At 37.4% G+C, this 22038-nt stretch overlaps 1 protein-coding gene across 3 annotated transcripts in view; it reads right to left on the bottom strand.

Annotated features, from left to right (window-relative positions):
* Positions 1–12376: 12376 nt before the first annotated feature.
* LOC124607417 (A-kinase anchor protein 1, mitochondrial) overlaps positions 12377–22038 on the bottom strand; it is a 273098-nt gene continuing 263436 nt past the window's right edge. For all 3 annotated transcript variants that reach the window (XM_047139743.1, XM_047139744.1, XM_047139742.1), the window contains one exon: positions 12377–14607. In XM_047139743.1, the coding sequence (XP_046995699.1) occupies positions 14521–14607 (87 nt within the window). In that variant the 3' untranslated portion in view covers positions 12377–14520. The remainder of the gene's footprint in view (positions 14608–22038) is intronic.

The following is a 22038-nucleotide window of genomic DNA, read 5'->3' as shown; positions in this document are numbered from 1 at the left end:
AAGACTATTCAAAGACTTAATACTGCCATTTTCACTATTCGAACGGTATCGAAAGTGAGTGGTATTTCGACACGTAAATTAGTCTACTTTGCTTATTTTCATTCACTTATGTCGTATGGTATTATGTTTTGGGGTAACTCTTCCCATTCTAGAAGGATATTTTTGGCTCAGAAACGGGCGGTTCGGGCAATAAGTGGTGTGAGTTCACGAACCTCTTGTCGACCTCTTTTCACGAGTCTGGGTATTTTGACATTGGCCTCTCAATAAGTATATTCCTTATTGTCGTTTCTTGTTACCAATATTAGTTTATTTCCAAAAATAAGCAGCTTTCACTCGGTTAATACTCGGCAGAAATCAAACCTCCATTTGGATCGGACTTCCTTAACTCTTGTGCAAAAGGTGTGCAGTATACTGCTGAATCCATTTTCAATAAGTTGCCACTCGAAATCAAAAATCTTAGCAGTAATCCACGCGCTTTCAAATCGAAACTGAAGAGTTTCCTCATGGGTCACTCCTTCTATTCTGTCGAGGAGTTCCTTGAAAAATTAAGATGATTCTCATTGTATTGCTGATGGCGTTTGCTGAAACTTATGGACTGATTATCTTTCAGGTTCATGAACATTTATTTTTATCTGTTATTACTTTTTATGTTGTCAGTTCATGTACTGACACGTTCCATTACCTTGGAGATTTGCTCCTCAATTTGGTCCTATGGAACTTGACATTTAAATAAAATAAAAAATAAATAAAATGATATATTACTGTGTGTACAGGCATAATGAACTATTTGTGTTTGAAATTTGTTTACAAACTGTTCATGTAAAGTTGTGTTACAAATTGTTTGCGTAAAGACTTGTCAAAGGACATTTGTTCTACGTCACAACTACTTGTGTATGAATATTTGTATATTGCCTGACAAACTGCGTACGCAAAAAAAAAAAAAGGAAAGAAAGAAAGAAAGATTGTTATAGTGAAGTGCGTCGACACTTCTGAGTGCATTACAAATTTACATTTACTGCCCTGCAGCCCTGTATATCTGCATAGCAAGAACTGGTTCACTACTGCACCTACAGTCGCTTTGTTCCAAAATGCTGATGACCATTTGATGGGTGGAGGAATGAAATGACAGACACTCTTACCTGGCAACTGTCAACATGTAAGTATTGTTGTGTGTTAGTAGGTTTAATGTGGACGGAAGTGTGTAGCTGGCTTCCGATGAGGACGACATCAACATCAAGGAAAGTGGCATGGGATTCGGAATAGGACCACGTGAAATGTAATTAGGAGAAGGTATTCAGCAATTCCAGGAATTTTAGCAGGTCACCTCACCATGAGCCCACAAGGTAAACATGTCATCAATGTATGTAAACCAAACCAGGGGATGAAGACTTACGGATCCCAGGAAAGCCCCTTCCAAGCGACCCATGAAAAGGTTGGCATAGGAAGGAGCCATCCTGGTTCCATACTCCTCATCTGTTTGTATGTCTGCCCCTCAAAGGTGTAGTAGTAGTAGTTGGTAAGTATGAAGGATGTCATAGGTTTGGAATCAGGTGGCTGCTGACTTAGGAAATGTTCAGCAGCAGACAGACCATGAAGTGGGGGATGTTGGTATAGAGGGAGGTGGCATCAATGGTGACAAGCAAGGTGTGTGGTGGGAGTGGGATGGGCATGGATTTCAGACCATCTAGGAAATGGTTGGTATCTTTGGTATAGGAGGGGAGTTTTTGTGCTATGGGTTTCAGGTGTTGATCAACTAAGGCAGGTATACGTTCATTGGCTGCTTTGAAGCCAGCAACTATAGGATGGCCAAGATGATGGGGTTTGTCAATTTTAGGAAAAAGATAAAAGGTGGGGGAGTGTGGTTTGGGTGGCATGAGTAGTTCTATGGATTGAGGTGTTAATCCATGTGAGGAGCCTGAGGTTTTAAGGAGTGACTGCATGTCAGTTTGAATCACGGGGATGGGGTCTTCATGGCAGGCCCTGTATGTAGAGGTGTCAGACAGCTGGCGTAGACTTTCACTAACATACTCCTTTCGGTCAAATACTACAGAGGTAGATCCTTTGTCTGCTGGGAGGATGGAGTAATCAGCTTTTAGGGGATGTAGAGCCTGGAGTTCTGCAGAGGTCATGTTGTAGGGACATGAGGAAGGGTTGTGAGGCATTGCTGGAAGTGAGGAATTTTTGGAAGGCTTGTAAGGGATGATTTTGAGGTAGTGGTAGTGGATCAATTTGGGATCGTGGTCAGAACTGTTCAAGGCAGGTTTCAATGTCAGGTTCGCTGTTGGGGGTTGTGTTGCAAAGTGATATTACCAATGGATATTACATGTGAAGGACAGGAGGTACTTCACCAAAGTAGCATGATAAAATGCAGGTTTAGGGCTGAAAGTAAGGCCCTTATATAATGCAGATGATTCAGGAGGGGAGAGTGCTTTAGATGGGAGGTTAAGAACACTGTACTGTTGTGACTGGTTCTCGAGATTATGGGTTATTCTTGGTCTGTGAGGCAGAGGTGAGGCTGTGAGCTGTTAAGGAGGTTGGCCAAGCTCGGTTTGTAGGAGAGGAGTGGTGGTTGAAGATGTGGCTGTTTAGGGACAGGAAGGGAAGTACCATTGTTCACATAGTTTAGGAGAAGGTGGGATAGCTTTTTGAGGTGAAGTCTAGCATGTTGCAGTTTGAAGTTGGCTTCGGGGATACCATTCAAGGAAACATGAGGGACAGATAACTGTAGGATTTTGTAGAAGGTGAGAAATCTGGTAGAGTGGAAATTTGCTGATGCAGCATATAAGTCATAGATTAGCCTGGTATGAGCAAGAGATTGCTGTATTTGAAACTGTAGAAGAGCCTGGTGTAGGGTGGGATTGCATGCAGAAACAGCGACTTTCAACGTTGGGCCTTTTGGATTAGCTCCAAGGGACAAGCAAGTTTCAAGAAACAGAATGTGGGACCTCAGTTTTGATAGTGTAGAGCCATGTTTTCGAAAGGAATGGATGTAATATGAGATGGGATTCATCATGGCAAGACAGGACAATTTGGAGAGTTAAAAATTGTGAGAGTGGAAAAAAAGTATAAGTAAGCAGAGGGTGGAAAAGTTAGAAAAACCGTAGAAAAGCAACGAAAAAAGCCGGAAAAATTTGTGCGGAAATCATTAATAAGAGGTAATGAGTATATTGACATGAAACATTAAAACAGCAAAAAAAAAAAAAAAAAAAAAGGAAAAAATCTCTCAGGAAAGTTGTGAAAACAGAGAAAATTTTAGAAACTGGGTAAACAGAAAGCAAAGGTCATTGGAGAAAATGTAAACTGCTTAGCTTGGCAATTAAAGTGACTCAAGAGATGGCAATACAAACCGATTGGAGCGGTTTGCCAAAAAACAAATGCACAAAAACATGAAAGAACTGCATATAAACATGATAAGTGGTTGGTGGAACAGAAAATAGCTGTCAAATTTGTGAATAAAATGGTGAAAGACGATCGGGAAAAGGCCACGCAGTGTAATGAACCATAAATTGTTGTCTGCAAATTTGTAAATAACAATGGAATTGTTATATGCAAATAAAAATGAAAATGAACCCATCTAAAAGCACGGAAAGCGGTTTGAGAAAAGATGTAGGGGCAAAGTGATGATTAATCTTGGTGGTACAGATAAATAAAGGAATGTATTAGCACCTAAGGTAGAAAACAGATGACAATTTGAACAAGACAGATGACAACAAAGACTAACAAGAGGGTTAAATAAAAAGAAATAATGGCCACATGGGCTAATATAACAACGAAAAAATTATTGATAAAATTAATTGATTGGATAGATAAAAAAAATCTACTCACCAAGCAGCAGCAGCAGAACACCCACATAAAAGACTGCTGTGATTGGCAAGCTTTCGGAGCCAGTGACTCCTTCTTCAGGCAGAAGGGTAGAAGGGGAAGGAAGAAGGGGGGAGGAAAAGAACTGGAGAGGTCTAGGAAAAGAGGTAGATTTTGGGAAAGTCACTCAGAACCGTGGGTCAGGGGAGACTTACCGTACGGGATGAGGAGGAAAGACTGATTGTTGGGAACTGCATTGGATGAGATTTGAATAGCTGAAAGCTTAAAGGTGGAAGACAAGGTAATATTCAAGACAGAGATCACTACTAAAACATCGTGCATGAGTTAATAAGAGTGAGAAGTTAAGTGCATTGTATGTAACACAGGTGGGAGTGGGCGTTGCAAAATAGACAGGAAAGACGTAGGAAACTAAAACAGAGTGAAGCAAGAGTAGTTACAGTGAAGAAAAGCTGAAATGGAACAAATTAATGTAAAATAAGGCCAGTTGGGTGGTGAGAATGGAGGACATGTTGTAGTGCTAGTTCCCACCTGCGGAGTTCTGAGAAACTGGTGTCTGGGAGAAGAATCCAGATGGTGCATGTGGTGAAATAAGTGCCTACGCCAAGAATGTCATGTTGTAGAGCATGCTCTACAACAGGATATTGCAAGTAGCCAGTATATACCCCCTGCCTATGACCATTCATTCTAATTGATAATTTGGTGGTGGTAATGCTGATTTAGAAGGCTGAACAGTGTTTACATAATAGCTGGTACATAGCGTGTCGTTTCACTGATGGCTCTCCCTTTGATAGTATATGCTATGCCAGTTACAGGGCTGTTATAGATGGTGGTAGTAGGGTGCATAGGGCAAGTCTTGCAGCAGGGATGGTCACAGGGGTGGGAACCATAGCATAGGGAGATGAGTGCAGAAGGAGCATAGGGTCTGACAAAAATATTGAGTAGATTGTGAGGGCGGCGGAAAGCTGTTCTAGGTGTGGTGGGCAAAATTTCAGACAGAATGGATCTCATATCAGTACACAATTTTAGGAAGTCATGGCCATTTACATGTTCTCTCACCAAATTTTACAAGAATTAAATAATAAAATTAGTGCCCGTTGGTTCTTCTGCGACTTATCTTAGGTATTTGACTGTGTGAATCACAGTATTCGTCTAGATAAACTGACGTTTTATAGGATTGGTGGCACAGCCAACCTATAGATAATGTCATATCTAATGAAAGAATGTAGATAGGCATATGTAGTAATTCAAGCAATTTAATCTGGTGATATAATTCTGGCTGTGGAGAAATCACATATGGAATTCCCCAAGGCTGTCTTAGTTCCACTATTGTTCCTCATATACATAAGAGATCTTCCATCTAATATACAAGCAGAATTAGTTCTTTTTGCAGATGACATTAGTATTGTAGTCATTCCAAGCATACATACAGGAACAGAAGAAATTGTAAACATTGTTCTGAAAAGTATTCTTAAAAGTATCATTAACTTATTTGACTGGTTTACCGTGCAGTGTCCTGCTTTTTACTATTGATGCCACCTCCCTTTAGACTAACATCTCTAATGCCTATGGTCTCACTGCTATTGAACACTACCTTTCCCAATGCCCGATGGATTCCAAACCTACAACCTTCTTCCTGGTCACCATGGCCAACTACATCCTCACTCACAATTACTTCTCCTTTGAAATTGTCATCTACGAACAAATCTTGTGTATGGCAATAGGCACCCGCATGACACCATCCTACTTATGGGCTATCATAGGATCTGAATCCCTCCTAACCACCCACGACCCCAAACTCCTCGCCTGGTTCAGATTCACTGATGACACCTTCGTGATAGAGGAAAAGGACGCCCCATTCACATTCCTTCAGAGCCTCAACATATCTCCCATTCACTTCACCAGATCCTCATCAATCCAACAAGCAACCTTCCTCAGCATTGACCTCCACCTCAAAGATGGCTGCATCAGTATCTCCACTTCGACAGCTGCCATGGAAGTACCAAGACGTCCCTTTAAGACAGCCCGTCCTCCCTGGCCATTGCATTTGTAGTGACAAGCAGCCACCTTAGAAAATTATCAAGGGTCCTGGCACAGACTGTAATTGCCCTCCCAATCTTGTACAGAAACAGATCTCCCATGCCTTACCTCTCCAGTCACCCACCACCTTCCAAAAACACATCACGCAGCTACAGAAGAGCTTTCCCCTAATGACTCAGTAGCCCCCAGGACTGGAGCAACTGAATCACATTCTCTGCCAGAGTTTCAACTACCTCTCACCATGACCTAAATATTCTTCCCACCCTTCACAAAGTTGTAATCCGACACCCACTGAATGTACGCAGTATCCTTGTCCATTCATACAAAACCCCTGCTCCCAAGTCCTACACTCGTGACTCATATCCCTATAATAGACGTAGGTGCACAACATGTCCCATTCATCCTACCACCACCACCACCACCACCACCACCACCACCACCTACTCCTGTCCAGTCAGAAGCATCAAATATTCCATCAACAGCATGACTACCTTGAAACCAGTCATGTGATCTACAAGTTAAGTTGCCACCACTCTGCTGCACTCTATATGGGCATGACAAACAAGTTGTCTGTCCGCAAGAGTGGCCGCTAACAGTTATTCTTCATTTCAATGAGTGCTTCATAGCCTGTGCCATCTGGATCCTTCCTATCAACACCAGCTTTTCTGAACTGTGCAGTTGTGAACTCTCTCTGCAATACGGTATAACCCGGCTTTTACGTTCCTGGAATTAACATTTTCCTGCCATTTACAGCATTTTTTATCGCTCCTGTCAAATTTCCTATGCCCAAAATGTTAATTTGCACCTGATTTTTGCGTCAACATATTTATAACTTTTCCGCGATTTACGCATTATGAAAAAATTTTTGTGGAGAAAAAATAAGTTGGTTGTCCGGAAGTATTTACAAATATTACGTGGTTAAGTTTCTTGACACTAGGGCATTCTACTCAGCGGATTTGAACCAGTAAACATCTAAAAGTTGGGACAATTCGTGCCGAATTTCCTGCCGCTGTCGAGCTCTACTTGGCGTGGTGGCTGATGTGAGTAACTAGGTTCGTTCGAATGAAGATTTCATGACCAATCACAACCACTTCCAAACTGTCTCCACTGCGCAGACACAGTTTCGTGATTGTTGTTATCATTGTGACACCTTTGTCGAACCCTATTTAGCGTGTGTCGGCGTATGGCCACTTGGAGCTCTAGTTGACACTGTCATTCACTTTTGTTGCTCAAATGTTTTTAGTTTAAGCACAGTGCTAGTTATGTACTATATTCATGCTGAGCAAAACGCGTTTCGAGAATTTGTTCTCGTTGTCAAGTGCAGTATTTGTGTACGTATTTTTTTGTGATGTTACACAAACAATGTGAGTGGCACGCACGCGCACACACGTGTGTGTGCACGTGTGTGTGTGTGGTTTTCTACATTACTGATGAGGCACAGTACTGTTAACCTCAAAAAGGCGACTACAGTGCAAGAGGTGCAGAATAACACATATTCAAACACCATACAAAGTACTTATTTACATATTTGCACTAGACAATGACAAAAAATTCTCGAAACGCATTGTGCTAAGCATGAAAAAATATGTAACTAGTGCAGTATTTCATTATTTAAATAACGTTCCTACTTCCCAGACAGTTGTCAGTTCGAGTTACATCTGTGGTTTTTATTAGATAATAAACCTTCATTAGATAATAAGTCCCTGACAAGTCTTCTGATGCCTGTTATGTACATATATCAGACATAAATTGCAAGTGGGTATCCTATATACAACTTTTACAGCTTAAAAGTTATTTTCCACATTTCACATTTTTCCGCATTTTACACCTTTTTTTGGAAGTACCTTGAGAAGTGTAAAAGGGGGGTTTTACTGTATATCCTATGTTCCTGTGTCTCTCATAGCCTCAGCCTTTGTTAGTCACTGTTCTTTACCTATATCCTCTTCCCTGTTCCCACTCCAGTACTACACAGCCTTCTATTCCAACAACACATCCACAGTCTTTTTACTTCTTTTCCACTCTCCATCCTGCACTCCCTCTAACCTCCTGACTGCCCCTAACAGCCATACCCTCTCCCCACCTCGTCCCTGTATGCTCCCACAAGCAGCACCTTATCGTCCCCCTCTCCTATTATGCTATCGCTCCCTCCTGGCCATGGACTTCTTCTTAACCCTACTATCCAGATTGCTTCTTCCATCATGCGCTGTTGCCGGCAGTTCGGCAGCCAGAGACAGTGGTTACGTGTGTGTGAGATACGCGCGCGCGTGTGTGTGTGTGTGTGTGTGCGCACGCGCGCGCGCGCGTGTGTGAGAGAGATCTTATAGAAAGTGTTACACGTTACAATGAAGTAATAAATAGTGTGGTGGAAACTTCAAAATTCTGAAGTGTCTATACTGATGAGAATCCAAAATGGAAAAAGCACATTTTGGAACTGCTAAACAACTTAGTTCAGCCATATTTGCACTTAGAACCATTGCAAATTTTGGGGAAAGATAAATCAATAGATTGACATACTTTGCATATTTTGATTCAATAATTTCATACGGAATAATGTTCTACTGTAAGTCATCTTTAAGAAAAAAGTCTTCATTCCTCAAAAATGTGTTGTAAGAATAATACGTAGTGCCACCCACAATTATCTTGTTAACATCTGTTCAAGAAGTTGGGCATACTGACTATTGCTTCGCTATAAAATTTGAAAACAACCTGAAAAAGCTTATCTTTGACAACTCCTGTTCTGTAGAAGAATTTGTATTACTGTGATATGTAAAAGGTGGTGAGTAAGAATTGCTAACTCACATCAGTCCATTAAAAAATATAATAAAATAAAAAACATACCAACAAAAATTTTCAGCATGTAATCATATTTGCAAATTAATTTCCAATGGAATGTAAAATTACTCATTCCACATCATTATGATTTATCATGAAAAAGCCACATTTCTACATCTTTTCATGATATTCCAAATGCACCCATGTAGTGTCACATCTCAACTTGATCCTAAGCAAAAAGACTGAAGCAGAGTGAGGGGTTGCACAAAAATGGAGAGAGAGCTTTCCATGCTGTATATCGTAATTGTGTTATTGCAAAAATGTTCTCATTTATTGTATTAATTGAAGGGTTGGAATAAAATGTCTCCAAGTGCTATGATAAGGAATTTTGAGGTTTTGTGCGAAATGTAATCTACAAGCCCAATAATGTTTAAAAGACCTCAAAGCCATGAATAAGTATGTAGTGCCAAAACCAATCAACAGATGGCATGTAATTTAACAATCACTGCTGTTAACATATGACAGGCTCTATGTTCCACACGCTTACCCCTTAGAGTTAGATAAAATGGAGGAAGCAGCAGATGTTTGTAACAGAGTGAGTGGAAAGAAATGACAACGTAATGTGGCAGCAATGAGGAAAAAGCTGAAAAATGGAGGGAATGAATACATAAGTTCAAGTAATAAATGTATCCCTATGAAAGCTTGTCCAACACAGGAGGTAAGCCTCATTAATGATCACCAACCTATACCATAACTGGACAATGTTTATTTTTGAGTTACCGAATATATTGTTTCAGAAGGTATAAAGGACATGATACAGCAACCAAGACAAATAAATCCATGCATTGTCAGTAACATGAATGACTCACTTCTGGTTATAATACAAACACAGCAAATCTAAACATGTCCAAAGTACAGTGGCTGGCCGGTGTGGCCGAGTGGTTCTAGGTGCTTCAGTCTGGAACCATGCGACCGCTACGGTCGTAGTTAGGTTTAAGTAGTTCTAAGTTCTAGGGGACTGATGACCTCAGATGTTAAGTCCCATAGTGCTCAGAGCCATTTGAACCAAAGTACAGTGGCTACGGCCGGACAAACATAAGCATCATGTAATTAAGACCAGGTGAAGCTTAAATGAAATTTAGGCTTATTTTGAGACAAGATGTAAATTTACAGGACACAAAGAAAATTAACTACCTGTCTTGGAGGCTACAAGCAACATCTGTGAACGAAGGGAAGATTACTTTATTGAAGCCATGCAGTAGCTAACAAATAATGACCACATTCACTTTTACAAAAGTATAATGAACTTTTCCTACCTTTTTGCTGAGTATTAAGCTATGGCACTTAAGAACTTTTCATTTCATTTCCACTTTCAATAAGTTTTTCACACTATTACGGTACAATGTTTGTAATTTCCTTTGGAAATTAGATCCACATTATACTTAAATTTCAAATAAAACACATTAATATAGCAATTGTGACCATTAATTACCTGGTGTGGTTAAAACTCATTTTCCTAAAATTCATGATTATGGTTTTTGCAGTCTTTTTTTTTTAAAGTCTTCAATTCTGTTATCAAGCATGAGATTTAGTTGTAATGACATATTTATAGACTTAAATCCATGCAGAATTGTGATGTGAGGTGATGAATAAAGATTATAAAGAGTTAAGTCATTTTCTTTGAGCAATACACACTATTTTCATAAACATAGTCTTGAAACCTGCTTTCGAGAGGAAAAAAAAACATACGATACTAATATACACATTGTGACTGGCAATAAGTTTTTCTAAGATATTCAAATAATACTGCAAACAATTGCTACATAATTTGACAAGAATGAGAATCCACATCATCAAAAGATTTATTTTCTCTCAGGCCTGCAGTATGGTTGATGTCTTTTAGTGACATTGTAATAGGAGTATTGAACCAAAATGCTGTTATTTAAAAAAGTATATAGCAGCAATTTTTTGGAAATTTGTGGTAAGGTCTTATGAGTCCAAACCGCTGAGGTCATCAGCCCCTTAGCTTACACACTACTTAATCTAACTTAAACTAACTTACGCTAAGGACAACACACACACCCATGCCTGAGGGAGGATTCGAACTTCCAATGGAGGGAGCCACACGGACCGTGACATGACAGCTCAGACAGCACGGCCATATAGCAGCATTCTGATTCACTACTATTATTACATTATCAGATTGTCGAATCTAGAATGAACATCAATTTTTGTATACAGAGCTCACCCTTTCATTTTACTAGTTCTACAGTAGTATGATGTACCTTGTACCCAGCAACTTTCATCTGCTCCATTTCCTTAATGTTCTAATAAGCAGAACACATCTCTTAAATACTACTAGTCCCTTCATTTTCCTCAATCAGTATGAGAAGTGATAAGTTCCTTTAATTTGTAGGGCTTTCTGCATTTAGATGCAAGATACTACATTAATGTTCTTTTAAATCTACAGTATTGTCCAGGTTGGATTATTTTGCTCTACAAGTAGCTTTTTCAGGTCTGATAATATTTTACAGCTGTCACTCAGGACAAATTACTCTTAAAAAATAATGAGAACACTGTAAATCATTGGGATATAATGTAAACTGCTATGGTCAAGTAGGGTGTTGTCAGCAACTAGCCTTGCAAGTAGGCTTATACCAGAAGAATTCAGATACAGGTCATGCCATAGAGAGAGAGTGAGGAATGTATTAATCACACCTACATGAGAGTGCGGTTCTCCACTTAGCAACTCTCCAATCCTTGTACTAATACATTCTACAGAACACTTCATCCAAGGCTTGCTACACCACTGAAAGGTAAATGTGATTTTCACATTACTGTGATAAACATCTTGTGCAATATTCTCGATATCATACACAATTGTATAACTGAGTTGTGATTCAAATAATGATTACATGAACTTAACTTCCAGTCCCACTGCACATACCATTCAGTCCATATCTGTAATAATCTGAAGTAAAATGTAAATGGTGTATGACACGCAAATGACCTGGAGAAAGTAAAGTAAAACTACTACACTTGTAGTATTTTTTTCAAAGGTAGATGAAAACAAAATGTAAGGCAGCAGTGATGAGATGAGTTGAGTTGAGTTGAGAGGGAGGGGGGGGGGGGGGGGAGAGGGGGGAGGGCAGGTAGGGAGGGAGGGAGGGAGAGAGCAGTGGCAATGGGGAATGTATTAATAAATCACTCACCGGTTAGTTAAAACAATAAATTATATTTTATTTGTAAATGGAAATGTTTTTCTGTGCACTCATGTCTGTTGCCTTGCTACAATATTGAGAACTTAACATAAAAATGAGAGTAACATAATTTTATAACATGGAACACTGGTCTTCAACTAAATGATTCATGATTAAAGGAAAATCAAAACTTTTCTCTTTACTTGCATTCCTGCAGTACACTGTATTAATAAAAGCAAATTTTTCCATTTTCTTAGTCATTCAGAAATGACCAAATTGAACACAGGAAGAAGAACACTGAAAAATCATGGAAATTTGTAGACTAATACTGAAATTAATTTAATTACTATATAAAATAGGAAAAAGAAATAAAGAAGAAAACCTGCACTTGCAATCACAACACAGGAAGCAATGAACAAACAATTTGTTATTCAGAACTTCAGTGATAAATACAGTACCACAAATATGAAGTTACATGATGATATAACGGACTTTAAATTTTAGAAATTATTTTTACAAAACAACTTAGAGAGAGAGGGGGGGGGGGGGGGGGGAGGAGAGAGAGAGAGAGAGAGAGAGAGAGAGAGAGAGAGAGAGAGAGAGAGAATTCACTGTCCTAAAAAATAAACAATTTATGCTATTACATTTCAGTAATGTAACAGGAGTGGTAAACAATAATAGTGTAGAAAATTAAAGGACTCCATACTTTTTGAAATAACCCACAGATACAGCCAATACTGAGGTCAATGTAGAAATATACATAAATGTTCCATCACAATAAATCACACATGTCTACTATATAGGAACAATTCTTGCACCTGCTTTTGCTTACAAAGCAAATTTCAAGAAAATGTAGGGAAACTGACTCAGCATTAAACCAATGGATCTGTTTCACAACCTTCCTTCATATGGACGCATGAGAATTTATTGAGGACATTAATGAATGCTGACCGTTAAAAATAATTCTGCGGAATTTAAACTATGCAAGCAGACAAGTGTTATTTTCTCCCTTGTTCATTCTATGTCAATATTCACTGGTTTATAATAGACCTAAAATAAGGATAAATCGAAAGAAAATTATCGCCATCATAATTTCTACAGTTTGTAAGAGTTTGAAATAATGAGAAGACTGAAAAATTAAATTTTGGCATGATGAGCTACTAACAGTATTTAAAATATGAAAGAGCGAAAAACACATGGACCAAATGTGAGACTCCTTTTTTTATTTCTGTGGGGATTTACCCAGAAAGGTGGGAAGCCAAAGCATGTAAACATAAAAACTGGAACTCTGCTTGATTTGAAATGATGATTAATCTCTTTCCATTTTGTTAATGATAAATGGATGCTCTTTCATGAGTCAGATTAGATTTGACGTACAATCATTTCTATTGTGCAAACTCATTACATGGCTGCTAATTAATGCAAGGCAACTTTGGACAGTTATCAGGAAGTGTGATACATTGAGCAAGTAACTGGAAATATTTAACATGTTCATATTTTAAATGCTGACATCCACATGAAGTCACTCTCCCTACATTCTCATTATGGTTCTGAATAAATCTTTAACTGTATTTTGATAATAATTATGTGGCTGCATATCCAGGTACCTGAATAAGTAACATGTACCAACTTCTTTAACATATATTGCAATTCATAGCACAAAACAAAAACTCCACACTGGCAACAGATTTCACAAATTTACAAACACTAACAAAATGACACTAATTCAACTGTAGGAAACTCCAAGTTTACAGAACTACATCTCACTCAAGATTTTTCTTTTGTTTTTTACCAAAAATAATATTTATGATCGCTTTAACAACTTCATTAGAGCTGCTCTCTGTACAGAAATATGCAATCCCAGTAATAGTAATCCATTAAAAACATTCAAAGCAATAAAATATCTGATTACATTTTTCAATGGAATCTGATCACTCCTACATAAAATTCAGTCTGTTGTAAAGTTACCACAACACAGTAAATTTCTTCCCTTATTATTTACAATTTTCTTTACAAGAAGCTTCTGTATTACAAAGCAATCAGGCAAGTTTATCAGATTAAAAATAACACACCACACATCAGAAATGTATACAAACGACGATTACAGTCATTTGGGAGACGTTCCCACCATTCAAAATGAATATTGGATTATTTTTATTTGTTGGAACATAACTTTTATCCTTCGACTCACTTCTCTGTTTAAATGTGATTGCTACTTACGCCAAACAACATATACAACAATATCTACAAATATTAAAGCAAATTGTATATACGTAACAGGAAATGAATATCACATGATTCTTTATACATTAATAATGGCTTTTAACAGATTACAGTTTATTTCTAATCCAATGATATCTAAAATTACATCCACCTCAAACACTATTTTCAAAGATTTAATTTTTATTCACAGCAAAACATTAAGGTATAGCTTCATGAAATTAACTTATAGATAGAAACATTAACATTCAAATTGAAAATAATAATTTACACTCTCAATCAGAAGTACAAAATAAAACAAGAATTCCTACTGCATGCAATTACAAAAGCAATCATGGTTCAATTGTTTGCAGTACGTGCAAAGCACCTTCTGATATTAACGAATTAAACTCTCCCTCCATACTCTTGTCTTTGCAGACAGGAAGACTTGTTAAAATGCCACAGGAACTTTCCAAAACTGGTACTCTTCTTACACACATGACACATCATTAACGTCCTCAGGTTTCCACCACTCAGCAAGGCCCCTTAAAACAAGCTCTTGGTTGACAAGCACCACCTGTTCAGAAAGGAAGAGCATTATAAACTTCTGCTTCAGAAAATAAGGAAACGTGAAAAAATTCTATATATAAAGTGACACCAGCAACACTCATTCAGTAACTGAAGACACTATTATAAAGGAGATTATTTGTACTGAGTCTGCACATGCAGACAGCCTTATTAAAGTAATAGCTACATCCACAATATGGAAGCTAAAGACGCTAAAAAACCAATAACCCAATTTCTTGGCTTTTGGTATATGTAAATCTGTGCATGTGTTTAAAGAATACAACGTATATTGCAATACAACAAAATCTAAATAGGCATTAAAATAAACATGGTGGCAATTCATGATTAGTTTGTTCAACTGTAATATTAGCAACTGTGCAGTCAAAACCATCATTTGTTGTTTTACACAGCAGTCGCAGTGTATTTTGAACTGTATCTTGAACAAAGATGTACACAGTGAATGATACATTTTGTAAAAACTGAGGACGCCTGACAATGTATCTGGGAAATGAATTCATGTGGGATATTGTGAAAAGTCATTCTCATCTTACAAGAAAATTGATCTGTACAGAACTGAGAACTGTTTTCGAAATTTGTCATAAGGAATGTGTTACAAGATACAGAATAGCATACAACTTCTGTATGACAGAATAAGTGAACGTACTTGCAGAGGAAGTTACAGGACAACAAAAATTACTGGTCAATATCTGGAACACACTGTGAAAACATCATTGGTTGTGCGTGATCTACAACTGATATGTGGGTCGAACCTCATGTTGGTTTTGAACAACAGATGAAAAAAGTTGCACACACAGTACACAAAAATTTAATTTGTGGTTTTTTGTGGAACCTGATAAAAGTACAATAATATGTAAATAAAAATCTGAGGGGGTTAGTTTGTTTATGCAAAGTCTAACTGTGAAATCAGACAACTGATTTTCATGATAAAGATTGTAGATATGTTGTTGGAAGCAAACAAAAATTTGGAACAGGCATGTGAGGAAGGACGGAATACAATATAACTTACAATCCTTTTTAAGTCTTGTTGTCATATGATGAAAGGTGTCATCAAAAGCAACTACTTTTGAAGAAAGAACAAATATCAGTATTTGGGACAGAGAAGTCAAATGTTTAAGGAAATAGTGAGACAATGCTCAGACCACATTAAGAAACAGTACATAGTAGTTTCTAGAAAATAATTCAAAAAATTTTAGCAATGGTAAATGCTTTAAATGTGGTCACTTGGGACATATTAAACACAACTACTATGCTTCGCCAGAAACTAAATGAAGTAAGCAAAAGCTACAACATTTCTCATACTGTAATTATTATGGTAATGTTAAAGACATATAGTGACTCTAATCTCTGTACACTGCAGCAATAGGTCATCTGATTTATCACAATCAGTGGTTCCAATTAAATAATTTTCTTTGCCATTCAAAACTCTTATTGTCAATACAAACATAATAAATTATATGGACTGTTTGTAATGAAAATGTTATTTAAACATGTGATGTGAGAATTTCTTTTTCCGTCACATGTGCTTTTAATTACAAAAATGCAGGTCAGGTCCTCAGGTTCTACCTGTAAATTTCTGAAAAGTATTGTGATCAATGGATATAGCATGGACTGTTCTTTAGGGTGCTAATTAAAATTAAGATGCCTGAGCTTGAGGTAAATTTAGCTTCAGAATCAAATTCCTAGTTTTGGTTCAAATGGCTCTGAGCACTATGGGACTTCACATCTATGGTCATCAGTCCCCTAGAACTTAGAACTACTTAAACCTAAGGACATCACACAACACCCAGTTCCTAGTTTTGATACAAAAATTTGGGACACAGGCAAGTTTTACAAAAAAAAATGCTTGTGCCCTTTACAATGAAATCTTTTGAACTCATGCTGAGAGGAAGCAACAAGGAAGTTTTACTTCACAAAGCCAACTACATAAGGGTGTCATTATGCAAATGGATGCACGTATGCACACAGAACATCTTCCACTATGTGTAACAAAGTATTTTGTGTGCTTTACATAGCTATATTTTGAGGTTTAGACTTGTGTATTTCTTGTACACAAATTTAATTACCACAGACAGAATTTTTAATATGTTAAAACACCTTAGGAATGAAGGTGACAAGTTCCCACATAGGCTGTTATGTTCATCAAGATTTTCTTAGTAAGACAATTAGTTTCAGCTTTTGTAGCTATCAGAGTGTCCACTTAGAGCAACATACCATCAACATGGAAAAGGCAGAGAGCAACACAATGTGTTGCCGTTCACAGTGGTTTACAAACTATGAGAGAAACAATCGGTGCACTTTCGCTAATAACTAACTATGCAAAGATATATTAGATCGCTCTCCATAAACCAGCAACTGCAAGGAAAAGACAAAGTGAGGAAGTTCAAGGTAGGAAATGCAAATGTTGTTAGCACCCCACGAAGTTTACTATAGTCCAGGAAGTTCGAGACCCTTGGTTATACAAACATTCATATCATGAAGCTGTTAGTTGTCTGTTATATTTGCAAGTCAACACTAGATTGATCTATCACTTACTGTTACATACACATTTCAATTCCTGGAGCAATCTACATTGAGAAAATCAGTCTGTAGTGTAGTATCAATCTGCAGTGGAGGAGCATTTTAATGGACTAGTAGATGCCACGGATGCAAAATCTGTATCAAACACGTGCTGCCACAAAAGTTTGACTGGTAATAGTTACATTGGCAATATTTTACTATTGGTTTGTTGTTGATAACATTTTGGCACTGTGTGCGTCTCATCTACTTAATGATGCCTACAAACGAAACAAACCAGAAGGCAAAATATTTGATCAGGTGAACATCCGCAACTGAGGATTGTATTAATAGAACAAAAATCTGCTTCAGTTGTAAGTCCTCGGGCATGGGTGTGTGTGATGTCCTTAGGTTAGTTAGGTTTAAGTAGTTCTAAGTTCTAGGGGACTGATAACCTCAGATGTTAAGTCCCATAGTGCTCAGAGCCATTTGAACCATTCAGTTGTAAGTACAGTAATATGTATGACAGCTGTTGAGGCGGACACCCCAATTGCCGTACCAGCACTTGGTGGCACATGATGGTGGAGCTTTAAGCTTCTGAAACTTGTCATGCAATAATAATAATAATAATAATAATAATAATAATAATAATAAATTATTTACAAAGGAAGTGGAGTTTCATGCACTTAATACAAACCACAAGAGACCTGAAGATGCATTCATATCAACAGTTCTTAATTATGTAGTGCGGTGTGTTAATTATCATCTGTACATTTTCTCTGAAGAGCACATTATGTCTTCATATTATAAGGTGGTGTGTGTTAACGGTTTGGTACAACAATTTTAATATGTTTTAATAGCACAAAACTGTCTTTCTGCCAAAAACCCATTTTCACAGGATGGAGCAGATATATCAAGCTGAAATTTGTGTCACATACTATGATCTATAGTCCTTCAGCAGTGTAAAAACTTTAAGATTCTAAGTCAATGCAATCAAAAGATAATGGCCACTAATGTCAAATATCTTGATACTTGCTAACTCACTCACCAAACCTATAGGGTACTTTGCACTGACCTAGAATACTGAAATTTGGCAAGAATGTTTAAAGTAAAGGAAAAAATTCAAAAAATTGTTTATTTGTAATTATATCACACAAAACATATTTCTTTTGTCATTTGTTATCAGACTTCAAAATTAAAACATTCTTGAAAGTCTTGGAATTCCCAGGACCAATATCTTGCCAATATCAATGTTAACAACAGGCAAAGTTGCCAAGGTTCTCAAATTCCCAGGATGGATGAACGGTCCATATACATAATTAAGTTTGTATGGAACGTTCAGTCCCCGCACCTGGGCAATTTTTTTAGGATTAAATGAACCTTCTCAGTCTTTTAATCTGGACTAGGAAGGAAACAACCAAACTCAACTGACAACCATTAGAATGTATTTTATTTCCCGTTTGTCTTTAGAACTGAAATTACTTGACATTCAGCTAACTGTCTTGTGCTTCCATTCCCTTTCCTTTATTCTATATACTGAGTGTTCCTCCTCCGAGCTGCAACATGTATTTCCTCTGTAGCTGCAATTTCAATTTTGCAATGTGTATCGAGGGGGAGTCAGCCCACTGCACATCGTCTTTCATGTTATGCCCAGAGCCGATGGAATGCATCAGTTATTTCCTGTCACAAACAAAATGATTTTTAAAGCAGAATTTTATGTGCCCATTTCATTGAGAGGTCCCAAATTAGTCAAGTTTTATCTATACGTATTGAAGGGACAGTACAACAAGAAGAATATCCAATGGCAACTGAGCAATACTGCTGTCTGACGGTACCAGTCAGCGTGGTTCAGGGCAGTAACGTAGCTGCTGGAATGCTGATTATTCTGCTAAGTTTTACTATCCCTATTAATACATATCAACAAAATGAATATCACACTAGCTTAATTTGGGACCTCTCTATCCAATAGGCATGTAAAATTCTGCTTTAAAAATAATTTTGTTTGTACTGGGAAACAAACCAAAGGTTTCATTGACACTGGGTTTGCATGAAAGACATTAGGTATAGTATTTGTTTGGGCTGACTCCAGCTACACAGTGCAACATTAAATTGGAAATATCCATCAGAACACCAGAGAAAATGTGCCTGATCACTCTTAGGACAGATTGCTACTCACCACATACAGTAGGCATTGACCAGCAGAAATTTTGCTGTTGGACATTCTTAATATCCACACAGACAGTTTTATACAACTCACACATACATGACTACTATTGTCTCCAGATGCTGAGGCATGATTGCGAGTTGTGTGTATGAAAATGTGTGTCCTCAGTGCCCAGAGACAAAGTCATGGTCTTCTACTCTTAAGGAGGACTTTGTCTGACAGCTTAATAATATCCCCAAAGTCAACTTTCAAAACACATCTGCCATTCAACGCCTCCTCTGTGTTATGAGCGGCAATCTATCCTATTTCATACTGGTGGTGTTCTGTCCCAGATATTCCACTGTTTTTATACTGTGTGAAAAATTCTGATTTGTTAGAACACAAGTGCAGGCAGCAGATTGATCATAATTTTCAGTTACTGAACCAAATATTGGAAGTAGCAATTTGGTGTGTGTTTAACACATTTCAGAAATCACAGCAACAAATATGCAAACACAAATGTATTTCACAAGAGGTAAAAGATATTTACAGGACAGCGTTACCACAAATGAGTTATCAATAGTGTAAAAACAAATGTTCAAAAGAAACACTGTCTTCACATAATAATAAGACTGTTGCAAGTCATAAGTATTCATTAATGACTGACAGGTACTCCATGAGATTTGAGTACATATTTGTTGCTTTCTAACACATTTTGTACATAATTCTTGCCCAGCTTGGTCTGAATTTTCAGTTTACGTAGTTCAGTTCATTACTCTCAGTGGAGGGAACCAACAGAGACCTGAGAAGGCGTCATTAAATTGCTCATTTGTGTGGCCATGTTGTCCGTATTTGCTTTATAATTCTTGAGGGTATTTTTGTTTGTAGTTTCAATGATAGAAGAAAAATACCCTCAAGAGACTTGAGCTATTGAATATTTTGTTGCTCACTCATTTTCATGTGTAACAAGCTGAGTTAGTTAGCTTCCATATTCATTACCCTCAAATGTGTCAGGTAAGTTTCACTACCTTTCTGAATTTCATTCTTTTTGCAGACACAGTGTGACAGCAAGGTGGATTATTACCAACTATTTAGTTTTCCTACCCCCATCAATTAACCATATTTCTTTATAATTTTATCTTATTTTCAATACATTTATCTGTTTACAAGTAAAAAAAATAGACAAACATCTCAAGTTCTTATTTGGACTTTATTTTCAGATTTTTATTTTGTTCACTCTGATTCCTTTGGTGTAATCTATTTTCATTAAGGCACTTACAGTTAAAAGTTGTCACTAACTGATTTCTATACTACAGTTTGCTGTATATAAAAAACCTATGAGCTAATCCGTATATTTTTGAAAAGTGACCCATATCATGAACAAGTCTGGCAGTCCCATGATTCCAAACTTCACCTGCATACTTCTGTTACCTTCCCCCCCCCCCCCCCCTCCCGCCACACACACACACACACACACACACACACACACACACAAGATGACACACAGCATTGACTGATTAACTCCATAATTAATAATATCATTTAATTTAATATAATTTGCAATATGGCACTCCCACATGTAATCACGGGGATTCAAATTGCTTAAGGATAATAGTGGCCATAAAAAAATTCTAAATTTCTGAACAGCTACATTTTCTATAAGCGAAAATCTCATAGTTCTTTTAGTTCATCCAAAATGGTAAAATCAAGCATAGTCAATTTTCAAAACAACAGATAAAATAAGAGTTTTTTTATACACCCATTTATAGTCATCACCCAAAATTGGCAGTTCACAGTTTTAATGTCGACAAGAAAGATCTGTCTCGGATGTGCTCTCCGGAATTACTTGATCCACAATTATACATGCTCTGAACATGAAATTATGCACATCGACAACCATACAACTCAAGAAAATTAGTATGGAAAGAACTTTCAAGTAATTTCTATTATACAAATTAGTTAACAGTTTGCTTGAACTGTGATGAATCAACAAGGACTGTGGAATGATACTGTCATCGGAATCAGCGACTGCTGGACACGATGAATTTTATTATGATCCGATTTAACTGAACTACCATAGTGTAATCTTTAATGAATTGCTACAGGACAGTAATAAGAGCAGTGAAATTTTTGTATAAATACGAACATTGTTTTGTGCCACAATTGAACATTTACCACTGTGAAGGTTAGGTAGTAGAGGGGTTATCTTGATGTATGCACTAATTATTCCTTTTATATATGGTTAACTGGTCATCGACTCATGGTTGCTAATGACAAGTAAAAGAGTTAATCAGTGAAACTAAAATTGTTGAGTTGTGTACATTATTGAGTGGAAAGCTTCTGGTATCCACTAAGATTTTTGCAGCTTAATTTCATCTATGAACTAAAGATCATTACCGAGAGGCCTATGAAACAAACAGTATCAGGTCAGTATTGCTAGTATGTACTTGGCCATGGAACATAAAGGGCACAATACAGATTACTGTATGTATTTTAAATGATAAAGTACTGTTCAGTGTAAGCATTATTTGTATCCTGCAAGTAGCAGGAATGATGTCACAGTATTTGTATTGTGGCTCTACATCTACATGTCTACTCTGCAGTTCACACTTCAGTGCCTGGCAGGGCATTCAGCAAACTACTTTCGAACTCTATAATGTTCCTATCTCAAAAAGTGAGAAGGAAAAACCAACACACAAAACTTTCCACATTAACTCTAATTCCTTTCGTTTTATTGTGATGATCATTACTCCCTATGTAGGTTAGCATCCACAGGGTACATTG

The sequence above is a fragment of the Schistocerca americana genome, chromosome 3 (genome assembly GCF_021461395.2).
Source record: "Schistocerca americana isolate TAMUIC-IGC-003095 chromosome 3, iqSchAmer2.1, whole genome shotgun sequence".
In the NCBI taxonomy this organism is placed as follows: Eukaryota; Metazoa; Arthropoda; class Insecta; order Orthoptera; family Acrididae; genus Schistocerca; species Schistocerca americana.
Note: the sequence above shows the minus strand (reverse complement) of the source record. Positions and strands in the feature narration are given on the sequence as shown.